This window comes from Trachypithecus francoisi, unplaced genomic scaffold, assembly GCF_009764315.1.
Source record: "Trachypithecus francoisi isolate TF-2019V2 unplaced genomic scaffold, Tfra_2.0 Lachesis_group0, whole genome shotgun sequence".
NCBI lineage: Eukaryota > Metazoa > Chordata > Mammalia > Primates > Cercopithecidae > Trachypithecus > Trachypithecus francoisi.
Genome location: NW_022681453.1, coordinates 41,258,291 through 41,278,188, shown reverse-complemented (window position 1 = coordinate 41,278,188; position 19,898 = coordinate 41,258,291). Strand labels below are relative to the sequence as shown.

General features: G+C 38.3%; 1 protein-coding gene across 5 annotated transcripts in view; it reads left to right on the top strand.

Moving 5' to 3' along the window:
• The window catches only part of SHQ1 (SHQ1, H/ACA ribonucleoprotein assembly factor), a 377,353-nt gene that overhangs the window by 23,526 nt on the left and 333,929 nt on the right, over positions 1 to 19,898 (top strand). For all 5 annotated transcript variants that reach the window (XR_004436966.1, XR_004436967.1, XR_004436968.1 and 2 more), the window contains exons 6-9: positions 5,205 to 5,332; positions 12,046 to 12,200; positions 14,329 to 14,382; positions 16,904 to 17,027. Coding sequence is in view for 2 of the 5 variants with exons in the window: in XM_033210462.1 (XP_033066353.1) it covers positions 5,205 to 5,332; positions 12,046 to 12,200; positions 14,329 to 14,382; positions 16,904 to 17,027 (461 nt within the window). In the remaining 3 variants the exon portion in view is untranslated. The remainder of the gene's footprint in view (positions 1 to 5,204; positions 5,333 to 12,045; positions 12,201 to 14,328; positions 14,383 to 16,903; positions 17,028 to 19,898) is intronic.

Genomic DNA, 19,898 nt, shown 5'->3' with positions numbered 1-19,898 from the left:
AAGCATTAGAATACAATTTTATGTATCCATTCTTTCATTTATGTATTTATTTGTTCAACAAATATTTGTCTGAATGAACTACATGCTAAGCAGTGTCACAGATACCAAGGACACCATGGTGCATACGGCAAGATCTCAATCTCTGTGTTGTCCGTGGGACTTCCATTGTAGTGGAGAAAGTAGACACTATTTTTATTTTGATTAAGTGCTATGAAGAAGAAGCAGATTGAAGGGTTAGAGAGAGACTCAGTATCCCACTGACTCCTCTGTTTCAACATGTCCAAAATTGAACTCATCATTTTACCTCTAAAGTCTTTGTGAATTTTCTAACTTGGTTGATGCCCCATTTTTCACTCTAGTCACCCCGGTTAGAAAGCGAGGATTCATCTTTGCTTTCTCTCTTATCCCACACATTCAATCAATCCTGAAGTTGTACCATTCATCTCTGTAGTATTTTTTTTTTTTCCACTTCATCAGTTTCTGGCCCTCATCTGTGTCTGTTTAGTGCAGCACTCACTAACTGCCTAACTGGCATCTCTGCTTTTAGTCTGGGCTTCTTCAGATCCATCAACCATGAACCATTAGTATGATGTCTTACGTGCTGAAAATGAAAATCTGCTGAACCCTGTCGTTGGTGCTCTTCTGCTTAAAATACCTAATTCCTAACTCCTTTGTGTGTCATTGCAAGTTCTCTGTGATCTGGACCCTGCCTACCTCTGTACCTTCACTTTTGCCACTCCCTGCTCACGTTTTACACCTCAACAATGATGAATGTTTGCATTTCCCCACCTGTACCACACTGCTTTTCTCTCTTTTTTTTGAGATGGAGTCTTACTCTGTTGCCTAGGTTGTAGTGCAGTGGTGCGATCTCAGCTCACCACGGCCTCCGCCTCCCAGGTTCAAGTGATTCTCCCGCCTCAGCCTCCTGAGTAGCTGAGCTTACAGGCCTGCACCACCATGCCTGGCTAACTTTTGTGTTTTTAATAGAGATGGGATTTCACCATGTTGGCCAGGCTGGTCTCGAACTTCTAACCTCACGTGATTCACCCGCCTCGGCCTCCCAAAGTGTTGGGATTACAGACGTGAGCCACCACACCCAGCCCACACTGCTTCTCATATTTCCTTTTATCATGGTATCCCTTTGCCATTTAATTCCCCTGACCCCACATTGCCTGAATAGTGGTTCTTATCTCTTCAGACTAGGCTCATTGTTTCTCCCATGTACTTGCTCTGTTAGACTGGCTTAGGAAGCCCACCTCAGTGCTCCCCTGTTACAGTTTATCTTGTTTTTACCGCATTGTTTTATAATGTTCTGTATTTATGTACATGGTTCTCATTAAATTGTGGAGTCCTTAAGGGCAGGAAGTGAATTTTACAGATCTTTGTCTTCCTGACGACGCACGTAGAGGGCATTCAGTGAATGCTTGTTCAATTCGTGACCTTAAAAATCTTGAAAAAAAATTGAGATCTCAAATGAAAAAACAGACAAACAAAACTTGAAAGTAATTTGTTATGAAAAGTAAAACATTAGTCACCGTCAGCGCTTGTTCATGAAACTCTTAATTCATGGACAATGTCAAAGCATAGACCAGCACAGTTCAGATTACTAGGACTGTGTTAGTGAAATTTTACTCAAAATAATCAAACATTGTGGACGTGTTTTTGGTGGGGAGGGGGATGGAGGTGGTAGAAATACCATGTTTCCAAGCCAGTTTTCTTTTTCCCTTCATCGTGGTCCCTTGGGGAGGAAAATGGCATCTTTTCAGATGGGCTCCTCTACTCTTGCCTTTGGTGTCCTCTGCGCTGCGGTGTCCAAGGCCCTTTTCCCTCACTGTGCCAGTTCTTCCTGGGCAATTTTATCCTCTTCTTGATTTTAACTGCTTCTGACTCCCATATCTCTGTCTTGAGCCTCAGACTTGTATGTCCACCTACCTATTGGACGGGATGTTTGTAAATCCTAAGAAAAGGCATGTCAGACTCAACCTATCCCAAGCAGGAGTCTTTATTTCTCACTCATGTCTGTTAGCTTCCCTCCTATGTCCCTGTCTCAACAAAGGACACTGTTGTCCACTGAGTTATGGAGGCCAGAATTCTCTGTGTCATTTTTCACTCCTCGAGCTCCTCATTCCCTGCATCCTGAGGGTTCTGTCATCTACATATAGGTCAGATTCATCCACTTTGCTTTGTGTCCACTGCCACTATGTTATTCTAGGCCACCATTATGTCTGCTTCTCCAGGTTTCTCCCTTTAAATCATTTTCCAGGCTGCAATAAGAGTGATGTTTCTGAACCATGCCAATGTCATTCCCCTATGTGAAAAGCTTTTAAGTGTTTAGTTGGTAGGGATAATCTTTGAGATTTCTTAGACGTGGCTTACAAGGTGGTTGCCACTATATTATTTTCAGCTGCTTTCGACTTTTTTTCCCCTTAAATGTGCCTTCTTGTTTTCTAGCCTTTTCCAACCAGTTTTTCATCACAGAATAGTCTCTCCTACCCCTCTTCCTCTGGTTAACTGTTCATTGTCATTCCACCGTTGGTTTAGATATTACATCCTCCAGGGTCCTTGCCTGTCATTCTACTTTATTTTGCCCTGGAATCTTATACTGCTGTTATGTCATAGCATTTTGCTATATTGTAATTGTTTGACTCTCCCATGGGATTGTAAGTTGTGTGAGGGCCAGGACTGTCTGTGTCTTGTCAGCAGTGGAACCCTGGTGCCTAACATGGAGCATGGAACGTGGCACAACGTCAATACTTTCTGTTGAATGAATGACTTATTTAGCGTGTTAGTCATTTATTATTGTTTATCCATTTGAAATTCATTTCCTGGAAAAAAGCTCAAGTTCTGATTTGTGGATGAGTTTATAGTAGAACCTCAATTCAAAAGAGTTCCTTCACTTTAAGGAGAAAGAGATAGCTAAGAAGAAAATAGGCTTAGCAGGATTAGTTTATGAAGCAGCTATTTTGTCTTAGTCTCATATGTCTGTGCACCTGTCAGAAATTGTTATTGACAATTCCTATTTCAAGATATTAGCTGTTCAGTTTTGTCTAATATGTACTTTATTTTCTCCTATATAAAAATGGAATATTTATTTGGTTAAGAGCTTGGAATCTGGAGTAAGAGTTAAGTAGGTCTACATCCTAGCTATGCTTTTTACTTGTTCTCTGAACTTGACCAAGCTACAAAACTTTTCTGAGCCTCAGTTTCTACCTTTGTAAAATGATGGTATTAATAGTACCCCATGCTCATAGTGATGGTGTAAAGATTCAAGGAAATAACAGATGCAAAGCTTTAAGTGCAGTGCCTGGAACATACAAAGAACTCAGTAAGTTGTCTGTGATCTTTCTAATTTTTAAACGATTTCAGTATCTCGGTTGAAAGGGAACTTCAAGTGTCTAAGGTTGTAAAACTGTCAGTTAGAAAATTCAGTGTATCAAAGCAACCAATTCCTTGAGTTTCTGGTTAACTAAAATATAAATAAAATTTTCACTATGAGTTATACTTTGTTAATGCTTTTCCCAAGAATACCAGTTTCCAACTTTGAATGCAAGATAGAATCATTTCTGAATAAGTGTCCTCTAAGGTATATTTTGAATGTGGCTGTTATTTTTCTAGTTAAAACAGGAATGTAGAGTGCAGGAAAATTAACTTTCTGTTCTCTACAAATGTTGCTTTTATCTTCTTCAGTAATTTAAGGAACTGTTAAAATTCATATCTTAATAAAATAGATTGTATCTTGGTAGAAAATATGAGTGCGGCCGGGCGCGGTGGCTCAAGCCTGTAATCCCAGCACTTTGGGAGGCCGAGATGGGTGGATCACGAGGTCAGGAGATCGAGACCATCCTGGCTAACACGGTGAAACCCCATCTCTACTAAAAAAAAAATACAAAAAACTAGCCAGGCGAGGTGGTGGGCACCTGTAGTCCCAGCTACTCGGGAGGCTGAGGCAGGAGAATGGCGTAACCCAGGAGGCGGAGCTTGCAGTGAGCTGAGATCCAGCCATTGCACTCCAGCCTGGGCGACAGAGCGAGACTCCGTCTCAAAAAAAAAAAAAGAAAATATGAGTGCACATGCCGAAAATGGTGTGTGTGTGTGTGTGTGTAGCCCCTTTTAGCCTCGTTGTGGAGATGCAGTATCCTGAATTTCCTACTCATCTGCTTGTTTTTCTTTGCTGGTTGAGTTCAAGAATTTTTTCCTTTATTGAAATTTTACTAAAGTCTGTGGTACTTGCAGACCTAGCACAAGTGCTAGATTTCATTCCAATGTGTCTTCAGATTTGCTTCATTTCACGTCATTGAATATGGGATGGGACTTCAGGGTAGGACCAGTCTTCTACGTACCTTCTATTTAAAGAGATCAGAGGTTGGACACAGTGGGTCAAGCCTGTAATCCCAGCACACTTTGGGAGGCTGCGGTGGGAGGATCACTTGAGGCTGAGAGTTTTTTTTTTTTTGAGGTGGAGTCTCGCTCTGTCGCCCAGACTGGAGTGCAGTGGCGCAATCTCGGCTCACTGCAAGCTCCGCCTCCCGGGTTCACGCCATTCTCCTGCCTCAGCCTCCCGAGTAGCTGGGACTACAGGCGCCCACCACCTCGCCTGGCTAGTTTTTTGTATTTTTAGTAGAGACGGGGTTTCACCATGTTAGCCAGGATGGTCTCGATCTCCTGACCTCGTGATCCGCCCGTCTCGACCTCCCAAAGTGCTGGGATTACAGGCTTGAGCCACTGCGCCCGGCCGAGGCTGAGAGTTTTAAGACCTGTTTGGGCAAGGAAGCAAGACCCCGTTTCTATAAAAAAATAGAAATTAGCTGGTCTCAGTAGCACGTGCCTATAGTCATAGCTGCTTGAGAGGCTGAGACAGGAGGATTGCTTCACCCCAGGAGTTTGAGGCTGCAGTGAGCTGCGATCATGCTACTGTACTGTAGCCTGAATGACAGAGTGAGACCTGTCTCTTTTTAAAAAAGTTAACAACAAAAAAAAAAGATCAGAAATCTTATATATTCCTTTAGTCAGATACTTACTTTTGTTTTATGATAAGTAACTTATGTTTGTGGTTGGTAACTACAAAGAAAGTAAATACAGTGTTCAGTCTTTCCTTGAAATGTACTTTGAATTAAAAATCTGTATTTCTGGTACAAATATGACTTAAGATAAAATGTTAAAAAGTAAAAGCCAGTATAATAAATTCTTTCAATGTTTTTTCCTAGAGCTGACTTTTTTGAAGACGAGGCGATTGAACAGATTTTGAAATACAATCCTTGGTGGACTGACAAATATTCAAAAATGAAGGCCTTTTTGGAAAAGAGTCAGGAGGAAGAAAATCATGCTGCATTAGGTAAGAAACTCAAATTCGGCTAATTTGTTTCATTTTAAAATCTCATGGTGTATGTACCACATTTACTGCCTTCCATGTTATTAAGCACATAGATGTAATTGCCTTATAATGTTAAAATATGAGTTTGAATTGCTAGTTTTGGAAATGACGTCTTTGCCTCTGACTGGAAAATGCCACTAAGTAATTAGGCGTATTTGTGTTGGAAAATTCTTTTGAAGTATGTTTTCCTTTAGAATCATTGGCGTTCTTTTACAATTAATTATTTTTTAAAACCTAAATTTAGGGATGTGATCACACAGGACATTTGTAGTTTCTCAATAACCTGCTTAAGAAGTATGAACATTCTTCTTTGGTAAGGACATTTGAGTATTAGTAATGGGGGGAAAAGACCCGGGTGGGAAAAGACCTAGATGGACATGTTATTACCACCTTCTCTAAGTACAGCATTGATATATTAAGACTATACATTAGAAATATAACATTTGCAGACAGATCAAGAAAAGAACACCCATGTTTTCTGTCACACTGATTTGGCTTTTATTTACATATTAAAAATAAAATTTCAATGTTTAAATGGAAAGAATACACACATATGTACATTCTGAAGAATATTGAATGGAATATAGACTTTTTCCACCTCAAGTTCCTCTTCCCAGAAGTAATCATGTATTAGTATTTTTGGGGATATTTTAAAAATACATATTCCCACATCTAAATAGTTGCTTTTAGAAATGTCTATACATAGACTCACGTATACCTGGTTCGTACCTTGTTGTTATCAATTTGTAGTGTGTTGCACATCTTCCATATCAGTATGTACAGATCTACCTGAAGCTTTTCATGATTACCTAGTATCCCGTTGGATTTTTTTTCATGATTGATGGATATTTGGGCTGTTTACAACTGGTGGACATTTGGGTGATTTCCTGCTTTCTGCAGTTGCAAATAATATATATAGTGACCTCCTTTGACCACTCATTCTGAAGTAGCTGCAGGGTCTCTAATGGATCACAGTTTTTTATTTTCTGCATATCAGTGCAATGACCTGTTATCTGCTATTTTTTCAGTGTCTAGTATAGTGCCTGTTATACAAAGGTACTCAATAAATATCTATAAATATTGTAATAAGTGTTTTTATGGTTAAGTTTTATTAAAGTTTAGGTGATTTCTACCAGATCAAAACATTGCTACTATAATATTTTAGAAAAAGGAGGATTAGCTTTAGTGCATCACAGAAGCTCATTGTAGTGACTCTTGTTATAGATTTATTGTCGTTTTCAACAAATCCTGACTTTTATATTTGAGTTTAAGCAGCTTTCAGACTTCTCACATTCTATATGTATATATAGGCACATTTTCAGGTTTAGGATTGCTAACACAATTTAGATAGTTAACTGTATATGCTAGATAGATCTGGTCATAAAGTTTGAGCAAACTTAAATCATCTAGTATATCAATTGGTCTGAGTCAGTTTCCCTAATTTTAGCACAGTATTTTAATGAGGTGGTGTGGGAGAAAATTGATGGTTGCGTAGTTGAGTTTTCTGTCCACCAGGGTGAGCTAGTGGCCCTAAAAATCAAGAGAAGGCATTCCCTTTGATTTAAATTCTAACTTGCTCTACTTTGATAAATTGTAGCTTGTTCTCAGTCCAGTTTTCTGTGTCAGCAATGCTTTGAGTTAGTCTTCTCTGTGTAATTTTAGCAGGAGATCAAGCCACTCAGTCCTTTTAACCACCTGTCCTCCTGACCCTTCATCTGGCCCATGGCTGATAGCCAGGCTGGTGCATCAGGAACAGTCATAGTCTGCAAAGCCATTATGATGATTCATTCTGAAAACCACCTTTAAAAATAGCAAGGACATGTGATCTAAGGTAGAAGAACTTGAGCTTTGTGTTGAACAGAGTGTCTCTTCTAATAATACCAAGTATATGATATAAACTAAATGTAGGCTTGGGGTTGGACTTCTTGTTCCACCACATGCTTGCGATATGATCTTGCACCTTTGGGTTGCTGTGGAAATCCTGTACCTGCCTCAGAGTTGTCCTGAGATTGAATGAAATGTTATATTTAAAATCGTGTAAATGTTAGAAATTATTATTATAGAGTAAAATCAGTCGCAGGAGAGCCAGGAGTTGCTTAGTTTCTCTGTGAAATTACAATTTTTATACATTTAGAAAGCTTTAAGGGAAAGTTTCTTGTTAACAAAATTTCTCTCTCATTTAAAAAATTCTGGTTCAAATATTTGAGGCACTCAGAATTGGAGGAATAAATTGAAGTGTGTTGAGCCAGGATAAAATATGGGGGAAAAGAAATAAACCAAGAAATAAACCTCACAGTTTTCTGCTTACCTACGGTGCCTGCTGCTGTACCTTTTCCCCTCTTCCTCTTTGTTCTTTGCCTCTCTGGCCTTCTTCCTCTTTGTGTCATAGCTGTGGGCTGTTGTCTGTTTAACACCTCCTCATCAGGTGTTGCCAGGCAGATATAACAGTGCAGGTGAGGGGTGTACCTTTGATTCGTTCCGTATCATAAAATATTAACCTAGATTGCTTTGAATTCCAGATAAGCCTTAGGTGGTGAACTTTGCTCCCTCTCTTTCTGCCTTGGTTGTAATTCTTGTCATTTTCATCACAGCCCTGAGTTACAACAGGGAGACTTTTCTCCAGCTTTGTAGTGATCCAGATTTTCCTCCCCAAAGGCTTGTAAATGGAAGTGTTAAACGCTATGCTTCCCCTGAGCTCTAGTTTCATGAGGATGAACTTACCACATTTCCCATGTTGTCTTTCAGTGGTTGATCTGAAGCTCCAAAGTCTTGGCACGTTATTGCTTGTTATGACACCATATAACGTTTATAGTCAATGAACTTCCTAGCAGGGACATCCTGTTTGGCACCAGTGAGCCCTTCAGTGTTTGTAGAGATAACTGTCAGTGTCAACTTTGAAAGTTGTAGCACTACAGGGCTACCCATTTAGGCTGAAGGTTTGAATGCAGCACAATTTTTTCTGGTTCCCTTGATCTGGTTCCAATGAATGTACAATGTAATAGACAGATGTGCATTACTCTGAGAGCGTCGAGATCCTTTGTGATTTAATTGTTGACCTAGATAAGAGGGATGTTTGGGAGGGGGATTTAGAGAGGAAGGGAGGATTTAAAAATAACAAAATTAGAAAATATTTGGGAGAGAAAAGTGACTACCTTGCAGACATCTTTCCATTTTGATGAGAGTCCCTTTGCAGCCTTCAGACATATTGGTGGGGTTTTTGATGTTGGGAGGTGGTCCTCGGCCATTTGCTTCAATGCTCAAGTACCAGTTTCCTCCTCAAATGTATTGAGTTCAACTGACTTTTATTTCACTGGAGATTGTTTTTAAAAGTATAATTAACCAAAACATTGTGAACTATATAGCAAAGCTGCTTTGTAGTGTAGCTAAGTCATATAAATGCTTGACAAATGTTACTTATGGTGGCAATCATCCAAGCATTGTTGGCACTGCATCTGTAGTTATTTCCAGTACTGCTGCTAGGTTAGACTTGATTGTGTGCAAACTTCCCCCAAGTTCCCCTTTGGGTGATATGATTTATAGCTCTAATAAAAAAGGCCTTAGGGAGCTCAGACTTTTGGTTTCTCTAGTGATTTCCTGGTTTGTTGTTATTGTTATTTATCATCTCTTATTTCTTTGCTTGAATTTCAGAATTTAAATGCATTTGTGTATTATTAATGAAGTAGGCCACAATGGAACTTATAAATGCTCAGTAAAAGGTGGAAGTGTTGTAGGGAAAGTCTAGCAGCTCCTAGTATCCAAGAATTCAGAAGAATAATTCAAGTAGGTTTTTCTTCTGTGTACAGTTACTGAAAATGACTAATGAAGAAACACTTCCATGTGGGTAATGTAACATCAGAACCTACATTGCCTAGATCAACTTTTACAAATGATTAAGCATCGATAGGTATGATTACTTAAAAATGAAGACATAAATATGTGGAGAGTTGACATGTTGCTAAATAGTTTCTGGGCAAGCTTACTTTGTGATTGAGAATTATGTGGGAGCAGGGATCTTTATTAGTCAACTAGGATATAAAGATTTTTCTCTAGTCAGATATCATGAACACCTGGCATTTTCCCATTAGCTAAATTAATGAACATCTCAAAAACCATACCTAAGGGAATACTGTCTCAAACCTTCTTGCTAAATACCAGGAGTCTTAAAATATTTTGTCAGGTATGCCTTCTTTCTGCAGTGAGTATATTCCTTCATGCCATTTCCTTAAATCAAATTGCTTAAAGTGAACTGAGGGCTTTTATTTAAATTAAGGAATCTTCAGATGTGTCCTCCAATGAGGCAGTCAACACTCAGTTTGTCTTATTGATTAAATCTAGTAAATTTTAAATTAAACACAGTTGACCCTTGAACAAAACATGTTTGAAATGCATAGGTCTGCTTATATGGGGATTTTCTTTTGCCTCTGCCACCCCTGAGATAGCAAAACCAACCCTTCCTCTTCCTCGTTTTCCTCAGTCTACTCAATGTGAAGACCAGGATGAGGACCTTTATTTATGATACTGTACCTCCACTTAATGGATAATTTAATCTTAAAGAGACTTCATGTACAATTCAAGGATTGGGGAAACCTTAACTAAAGCTATAAATCCAGAATATTGTCTTAAAAAAAAAAGATGGACATATTTGACTACATGAAAAATAAATGCTTCAATAGCAAAAGGTACCATAAACAAAGTCAGTAGAGATATAGTAGCTTTGGAAAGATGATTAGGGTTTATATCTATAATATACAGGATTCTTAATTTGACAAGACAAGCCATCCAATAGAAAAAAAAAACTGGACAAAACACATACGAATGGGTTACTCATAAGAGTGCAAATCCAGATTGCTTACAAACCAAGGAACTAGTGCTTAAAGTTGAGCATTTGGAGAAATACTAAGTGAAATAACAATGATAAGTCACCGTTTTAGTTTTCTTTTGCTGCATAACAAATTATCACAAGCTTCACACAGTGTACGTTCATGATCTCAGTTTCCGTGAGTCAGAAGTTGGGCCTGGCTTACCTGGGTCCACTGTGTTAGGTCTTGCAAGGCTGTAGCCAAAAATACCCATCTTATTTTTTTTAAAAACAAATGTTGGAGGCTGTGTTTCCTGGAGCTCAAGGTCTTCTTCCAGTCTCACATGATTGCTGGCAGAATTTAGTACCTCGCAGATATAGAACTGAGGCCCCTACTTTGTTGCTGGCTGTCAGCTGGGGGCCACTCTTAGATCTTAGAGGCCCCTACAGGTCCCTGCCATATAGCCTTCTCACAGGCTCTCTCACTTCACCATGTGACATTTCTTCAAAACTAGCAGGTGAGTCCCTGGCTTTGGTCTGCTAATAATGGAATGTAATCATGGAAATGACTGTCCCATTGCCTGGCCGTATTCTGTTGGATAGAAGCAAGTCACAAGCTCCATCCCCACATAGTGATATGACTCATTGGAGGTCATCTTAGAATTCTGCCTGCTATACTCAGTTTATTAACCTGGAAATGATTGTAAAAAAGCTATTACATTTCTTGCCAGGGGAAGGTGGGAGGTATGTGTAGGAAGAGGAACTTCTATTCATGACTGTGAGAAAGGAGAGTTATTGTAGTCTTTAAGTAAAGTATCTTTCTAAAACAGATACTTTTTTAACCCAGTCAATCCAGTCTCAAGAGTCTACTTTATGGATATAAAGCCTCTAATATCCAAGGACATAGGATAAGGATATTTATTGCAGCATTATTAGCAGTGGCAGAAAGCTAGAAGCAACGTGAGTGCCCATCAGTAGGGGGAGTGGTTGGATAGAGCATGGTACGTTTTGGAATATTATACTCCTTTACAAAAATTAGTTACACACCAGTTGACTTTTAGGGATTTGCCAGAGGTATTGTTGAGTGAGAAGGGCTAGATGGAGAAAAATGACCTAGTTATTTGGGTCAAGGGAGGGCGTAGGAAGTACAAACTCCCTAGTATGTATGCTTGTGTGTCTGTATATGATTACATGTCTGTAGAGAAAACTATGGAATGATATATACTAGATTTTTAGTGGGTGAGAAGCTGTTGACGAATATTCAGGTGGAGAGAGGGTGCCAAGCGAAAGAAAAGGAAAAAGGAACCGTGTTGTAAAGAAACAGTCTCTTCCCACAGGTCTAATGTATGTGATGTGGTCATATGTAAAACCTGATTTATATGGTAGACAATATGAGATTTTAATGGATTAATTTGAATTGAAATTTAGTTTAGTTTAAATGTAACAATTTTAATTGATTAATATCTGGGAATATTCCTGTTTCTTGGTATAGAACTTTCAAATGGATAATGAATATTTTCAGTGTACTTTATTTAGCGCTTTCTGTTGTCAAAATGTAGTATCTTAATTTTAAAGTCAGTAACTGGCATTCAGACGCCTTAAGTACAGAACAGTGTAGCAAAAAAGGGAGGGTTGGGTATTAAGGAATAGGTATTGTTTCGAAAAATCTTTATTCAGCCCTATTAGGATTTGAGCAGACTCACAGCTCTTACTAAAACTGTGACATCTACTTAAGTTATTTATATATCCAGAGTTAAGTAGAAATGACTTTTATTTCAGTTTCTATAATCAAAGTTCTAATTTTGACAAATCTTCCACATTGGGGGATTTACAAAAATGAATGAAACATCTAATTTTTAAATGCGTTTTCTTCTAGTGTCTTTTTCTGAAGAAGAGAAATATCAGCTACGAAAATTTGTCAATAAATCTTATCTGCTGGACAAGAAAGCCTGTCGTCAAGTGTACTACAGTTTGATTGATATCCTTCTGGCATATTGCTATGAAACCCGTGTCACTGAAGGAGAGAAGAATGTAAGTGCTTATATGTGTGCGTGTTGCCATAGATGACTGTGCTGAGTAAACTGCATTAAAGCATCCGTCTTTCTTGTCTAGAGTAGAACTGGTGGTGATTAGTTATTCAGGGGATGCCCCCAGCAGAGTTACATGTGTGGGGTGGTGGTGGTGGGTACCCACAAGCAATCATACATTGCTTAGTCGGTCTTTTTCAGTTTTCTCTTGGGATTATTCTCTGCAAAATAGCAGAGTAGGGAAGTTTAAGGGAGTAAAGCTGAGAGTAGAGAGGAAGGCTACTCTGAGCCCTCATCTCTTTTAGGCCAGAGAAGTGCTCTGTCACATGACACTTCACATTGGCCAGGGGGTAAACTACCATACCCATTTATATTCTTTCTCTCAGCCAGAAGTCAGCAGATGCAAAATATGGCATTTTACAAAATAAAGAAATCTTAGTATTTACCTGCAAGTGTCCCTCAATTCATAGAGCGTGTGGATTTCTGAAAAATTATATGTAAATCAAATTTTTTAAAACCTGAATTGTATATTTTTTTGCTATTTAAAGGGATCATGTTATAAAAGTAAATCCTTTTGTAAATTATTTCTTAATCTTTTAAAAAATAATATAGACTTTATTGTATTTCTTCTTAAGCCATATTTGATGTTGTAAATGAAGAGCTAAACTTCCTTTTCACCTATACCATTGATTGTATATTTAAAAAGGCTGGAAACCAAAAAAACAGCCTTTCTAGTCAGTGTGGCGCTGCAGCTGTTTATAATTGTCCTCGCTCTAAAGGTTATTTTTGATCTGAGCATAACTTTCCTTTTTTGAATTACACAAATAATTCATATTGTAAAGGAAAATATACAAACGAAGGAAATAATTAAGATTTCCTGTAATTTTAGTCATCGGAAATAACCGTTGTTACATGGCGATGTATCTATTTCCAGTCTTCTTTCAGTGTGCACGTGTGTCTATATTGTGTGTATTTACCTTGGGTCCTAACGTATATACTATAACCTGCTTTTTTCACTCAACATTATAGCACTAGGATGGTATTAGAGTTAGAATTTTCTGTGTACCAGTTTTTTTGTTGTCATGATTCTGAAAATTTCTAGGGTGACTTGACGTTTGTGTCTGACTCCAAGATGACTATTAATTAAGTGTGCTAAGGCTACTTAATATTTATCTGAAAATACTTTTTGTTTTCACTCATCTTTTAAAGATACTGTAGGCCGGGCGCGGTGGCTCAAGCCTGTAATCCCAGCACTTTGGGAGGTCGAGACGGGCGGATCACGAGGTCAGGAGATCGAGACCATCCTGGCTAACACGGTGAAACCCCGTCTCTACTAAAAAATACAAAAAACTAGCCGAGCGAGGTGGCGGGCGTCTGTAGTCCCAGCTACTAGGGAGGCTGAGGAAGGAGAATGGCGTAAACCCAGGAGGCGGAGCTTGCAGTGAGCTGAGATCCGGCCACTGCACTCCAGCCCAGGCGACAGAGCGAGACTCCGTCTCAAAAAAAAAAAAAAAGATACTGTAAATGGAGAAAATGTTTTCTTTGACAAAAAATGCTTCATATTAAATCTTGAAAAGGTGAGTGTTTAGGTATACTTGAAAAAATTTACCATTTTTTATTCTTGTATTTGTGTATTTAAAATCATCAAGTCTTACAACTTGAGACCTCCTCTAGAATGTACTTATTCTCACCAGCATTCTCTGAAAGATCAAATTTTCTAGCAGCTTCTTAAGTGCCACAGGTAATACTTCAACATTATCCTTGATTCCTTTGATAGATTATTTATGGACTGTTCAGGAGGCATGTAACTTAGTTGAAAAAGGACAGAAATTGAGCAGAGATTACTTTGCTTTAACTTTTAGTTTCAAAACCCCTGGTTATTTGCTCTTGTGTTCTGGTACTTTTTTCAGTAGAAAAGTTTTATTTTCAAAAATCCCAAGGAAAGTAAACAGAAACTTCCCACTGATAGTCTCTGCATCAGCAAAATAGGTTTTTTTCTATAGTTGTGAACACTTCTTAGTTCTCATATGTCAGTGATCCTCAGACACTGGTTGAAAAAATGGATTTCTTTGGTTTGTTTAAATGACTTTACCTCTAATGTGATGGTATTCTTTTCTCCAAAACAAATACAGGTTGAATCTGCATGGAATATCAGGAAACTGAGTCCAACACTATGCTGGTTTGAGGTATGATTTCCAGTTGCAGTTGTTTAGAGTTTGCTGCTCAGGAAGTTATTTTTGTTGTTTTTACATCATTTGGGGTAATTCAAGCAATTCCTTGAATTTTTAAAAATAGAAGCTCTATTGTACAAGTTTGTTTTCCACCTTTTTAATAAAATTCTGATAATGAAACCAGGTAGAGTATTTTGGAAGCTGGGGGAGGGAAACACACTTCGGAGAGAGGATGGAGACATGGTTTGTTGGGAAAGAATGTGGGGCAGAGTGAGAGGTGTGTTTGTAAGCTGGCATATATTGGAGCTTGAAACTCAAAGATGGAGGCAAACCTAGGTGATAAGTGACCATCAGGGTCTATGCCAAGAATAAACACACACACATGAAAAATAATTTTTTTTTTTTGAAACGGAGTCTCGCGCTGTCGCCCAGGCTAGAGTGCAGTGGCCGGATCTCAGCTCACTGCAAGCTCCGCCTCCCGAGTTCACGCCATTCTCCTGCCTTAGCCTTCTGAATAGCTGGGACTACAGGCGCCCGCCACCTCGCCCGGCTAGTTTTTTTGTATTTTTTTTAGTAGAGACGGGGTTTCACCGTGTTAGCCAGGATGGTCTCGATCTCCTGACCTCGTGATCCGCCTGTCTCGGCCTCCCAAAGTGCTGGGATTACAGGCTGGAGCCACCGCGCCCGGCGAAAAATAATGGTTTTATATGATTTTTTAAATATATATATGTATATGTAAGAAAAACTTCACCTATTCTCAATAAGTCTGTGAGGTAAGTGTTGCAGGTTTTACAGGTGAGGAAACTTAGATCATATAGCTTAAATCCCTTATCTTAAGTCCTGCAATTCAAATGTAGTCTGATTACATCTGATAACTCTTTTAGTATGGTAGTAATTGTTTCTGTGTTCTGAAAAATAGTTGTGGAGGTCTCACCAAAAATACCAAAGGATAATATCTTTAAATTTATAAGTTTTTAACAAACTTGTGCATCAAAACAGTAATTAAAAGCAGAAACTTTGAAAAAGTATCAAGATTATATCATCAATTAAAACAACCAGTATTTTTTAAGTTGCAAAATCAAAGTTGTTTCATTGATGTCACTTTGTTAAAATAATAGGTAAGATGTAAACAGGAACTGAAACACTTACTTCATTATAGAATCTTACTATTCCAAAAATGGTTCAAGGACCAACAACCTGACCAGCAGCTTCAGCTGGGAGTTCATTAGAAAGACAGAATTTCAGTCCCACCTCCCACCCACTGAATCAGAACCAGAATTTGTAGCAAGATCTCTGGGGAGTTTGTATGCCTACTGAAGATGAAAAGTGCTCCCCTCTAGGCTTCATTGGAGTTCCTCATGTTGCCATGATCAGCATATATTAGAGGAATTGGTTTCTGTGTTAGCATTTATTAATATGTTGGAAGTAGTTGGTGACTGGACAATTTTGTGGTATAGTTATTAAAAATCTACATGAAAATTCACCTATTTAGTTCATAATTCTCTTTATGTCAAATACTCAGTGTTCTTAATCAGATTTCTCATAGTTTTAAGGATTAATGTACATGTAAATTATCTTTCTCCCTTGGTTTTAAGTTTTACATATGGTTTACATTTTTTATACTTTATCAAAAAACAATTTTGTGGAAATTTTCTGTTTAGTGTTTTTAGTAAGTTTTCAATTGCTAATGTTATCAGTTTGATACCATTCAAGATAGAACACCTTTTTTCCTAGAAATCAGTTTGATAAGCAAGAGCAAATTACTCAAGTAAATGTCTTGTATTACCCATGTCCAGTGCAAAAAAGAAAAAAAAAGAGGAGAGGAAGCTGAACAGTTCTACTTTTTTTTTTTTTTTGTGATGGAGTCTGGCTGTATTGTCCAGGCTGGAGTGCAGTAGTGCAATCTTGACTCACTGCAGCCTCTGCTTCCCAGGTTTGAGCAGTTCTCTGCTTCAGCCTCCCAAGTAGCTGGGATTACAGGTGCCTGTCACCGCACCTGGCTAATTTTTGTATTTTTAGTAGAGACGGGATTTCGCCCTGTTGGCCAGGCAGGTTTCGAACTCCTGACCTCAGGTGATCCGCCCGCCTTGGCGTCCCAAAGTGTTTTACAGGCATCAGCCACTATGCCCTTTGAGTTCTACATTTTTGATGTGTGCCATCTTGAATAGCCCTAGATGACAAAAACATGAAATGTAAATTATTTTAAAATATCCTTTATGTGCATCTGTATTTTGTTAATGCCATGTGTTTTAGATTCTTATTTGTAAGAATCTAAAATACTTAGGACTTTAAAAAGCTTTCTTGTGACATTTGTGATGTATTGATAGTGTGAGAAATTAGAAAAACTAAGATTCTATGTTTTATTTTAAGGTATACGAAAATAATCTTATTTCATGGTTTTATGTTTCTCTTCTACTTGGCATCACAATGATCCGAACTTACAGCTTTTAAATGAGAAAAGCTTCCTATTTCATTGTGTGCTTTTGTTTGTGTAATATTTTATGGAAATGACTGCTATTAAAATGACACTTCACAGACTTGGACTAATGTTCAAGATATCATGGTGTCTTTTGGAAGAAGGGTGCTGTGTTACCCACTCTATCGCCATTTCAAGCTGGTGATGAAGGCCTACAGGGACACTATAAAGATATTGCAACTAGGTAAGATACTATTGCGCTTGCAAATTTGGGAGGGAAAAAGTTGTAAGTTTTTAATCTGTGAAGATACAATTATTTTTGTTTTTTTTCTGTATATAAATAAGTAATGAAAAATGAATCCAACCACTTTTAAAGTATAAAATTCCTGTGTATAACATATATGTAGGTAAGTAATTGCATAGAGGTGTAATAAAAACTCTTTTCAGAGAGGAGTAAGGAAGGTAAACAAATAAGGCACACATAGTATTGCAAACCATTTTACATTATAATAGCTTGCATGGTTCAGTGTTTCTTGACTGCCTGTAATCTTCTAGGCTCTATGGTGGGGCTGTGGGTCTAATAATAAAGAAGGTAGAAAAGTTCCCTGCTCTGTTGAAGTTTACAGTTTTGTCAGACAGATAATGAGTAAGTAAGCAGTTCCAAAGAGAGAGTGAAAAGTACTCTGCTGGGAGAAGTCCAGGGATCATTTAGGAGGGGACAAATAACCTAGATTAGGCATCTCAAGAAAGATTTTCCAACAAAAAGTACAGCTACTCTGAGCACTTTTGACCTGCTAAATTCAACCTGAAAAGACAAACACTTGCTAGCTTTAAGGATGTGGAAAATTCTGGGTTCTGAAGCAAATTCCAAAGTGCCCATATTATCATTAGAATAAGTATATAATTTCCAGGGTAATGACTTTGAAGGGGGCACCATCCATTTGTGTGTATTAGTTCTGGCACATTTATTTAAAAGTCACTCTTAGTACTTTATGGTCATTTCTTATATTCTCCCCCTGGGGAGACTCGTCATTCCTTTGCCCTTAGATAAAAGTGTTTCTGGGAACTTGGTTTTCAGACTTGAGAATAAGAAGGGGAAAGAAAGGAAGTTCTTCCCTCTACCTCCAGGTGACTTCACTGACCTAAAGAAGAGAATCACATCTCAAATGTTTTGTCCTACCTGGAGGTGTACTTGGCCTTCTGTGTAACCTGTGGTCTTCTTGCCCTAGTGGCGGGAATGGGGGAGGAAAATCATGTTTGAAGTAGATCATTTTAAAGTAGACAATAATTGTAAAAATGAATCATGGTTAGATGAAAGATGCCTTTTTATTCATCCAGTTGGTTTAGACTAGCCGTATTTTATTTTGAAGGATTGTTGATTATAGGATAAAAGAGCTATCATTGAGAAATCTATCTTCTTTAACTTAGCAGTGGGAAACAAACTGCTTTGTTTTTTCACGTGTTATTTCTTCTTGCCTTCCATCCAAGATATTTTTTGAATTGCTAAAAGTACCTTGGAAAATCAATCTACTATAAATGACTGTGTGAGCCTCAGTTACACGTCACCATTCATTTCTTTTTTAAGGCCTGCTAGATTATCTGGGCATTATTCATGGACTTAACCAGTGAGAATGCAGCCTGTTATATCATGGCTTCCAGATGGAGAATTGGCAAAACCTCCACATGCCCATTTGCACACACACTCACGCACTCACACACTCACTCTGCCTCTCTCACTCTCACTCACATATACAAACTATTGCTTGTTACTTTTTATTCTGGGAAGTAATCTAGTTCTTTTGACTTTTATTGGAAAAGTAATCAGTTCTGTGATTGCATAACCAAAAATAAGTTCGATTGCCTTGACTTACACAGGAATCAATTACCCAAACCGTTTTAGTAGGCCAGGACTGAAAATGAGACTCAACTTTTATTCATTATCACTATGACAAGAAGTAGTTTTATCAGCTGTGTTATGATAGCAACATAAAACTTGAAGTAACACACTGGAGGCCACTGCTAAAAATGAACCTGAACCCTCTATGTACCATGTACAGTGTGTTCTGTGAGTAATTTGGGTTGTGGCTAGTTAGTGCTAAAACTGAGGGCTGGGTTGTCTAGAATTTGTGCCAGAAGCTGTGGAGATGACATTCTCTAGATGAGAATTGTCACCTGTCTTTGTACAGGTGGATGGCACAAGGATGCCATTCTTGCCGCTGAAGAGGCTCATTTGTTTGAACACCCCATAATTTAAATAAAGGTAGCTCTGGTTTGGCATTTAGTGTTTTCCAAGAATGAATTCATGCCTACTTATAATTCAAAATGCAGTCATAGTGTTCACACTTTTTATTATAAAGGTCAGTATAGTATTCCATAGTTGAAAGTAATGAATAACCCTGGCTCCAAAGAAGGATTGATCTTAAATGGAATGAGCTTTCAAAACCAATGTAGGAGTGCTTCAGAAACTACAGAATATGTCATTATAACTGATTGACTAAGATCTGAGTTTTCAAAGAGCCAGGAATTGGCTTCGTGTGACCTCACAAGTAGCCTTTACAAGGATTCTTTACTAGGCCTTTGGCTCTTTTCAGGTTTGCATTTCTTTTCATTCCATCCCCTCCTCCAGAAGACTGTATGTTTATCTCTGGAGATTGCTGTTCTGTTTAATCCAAACTCCTTAAGGGCAGGAAGTCCTGCTTTGCCCCTTAAGTACTGTTTTAGTGCTTAACAAAGGACCTTGCTCTCTTTGGATCAGTCATCTTGGGGCACATGACTCCTTTTTTTCCTCTGTCTCTGTCTCTTCAACTTTTATTGCCTCTTTGTTCCTTTCTTTTTGGAAGAATGGGTAAAATTTTTCGTGGAAGCATCACTTAGCTACTGTTAGTCAATTAAAAATAAAAGAGAAAAAGCACATTTTCTAATACGTCTTCAGAAGAGTTATTCTTTTTTTTTATTTTTTCCCTTGAGACATAATCTTGCTCTGTTGCCCAAGGCTGGAGGGCAGTGGCGGATCTTGACTCACTGCAACCTCCACCTCCTAGGTTCAAGAAATTCTCATGCCTCAGCCTCCCAAGTAGCTGGGATTACAGACATGCACCACCATGCCTGGCTAGTA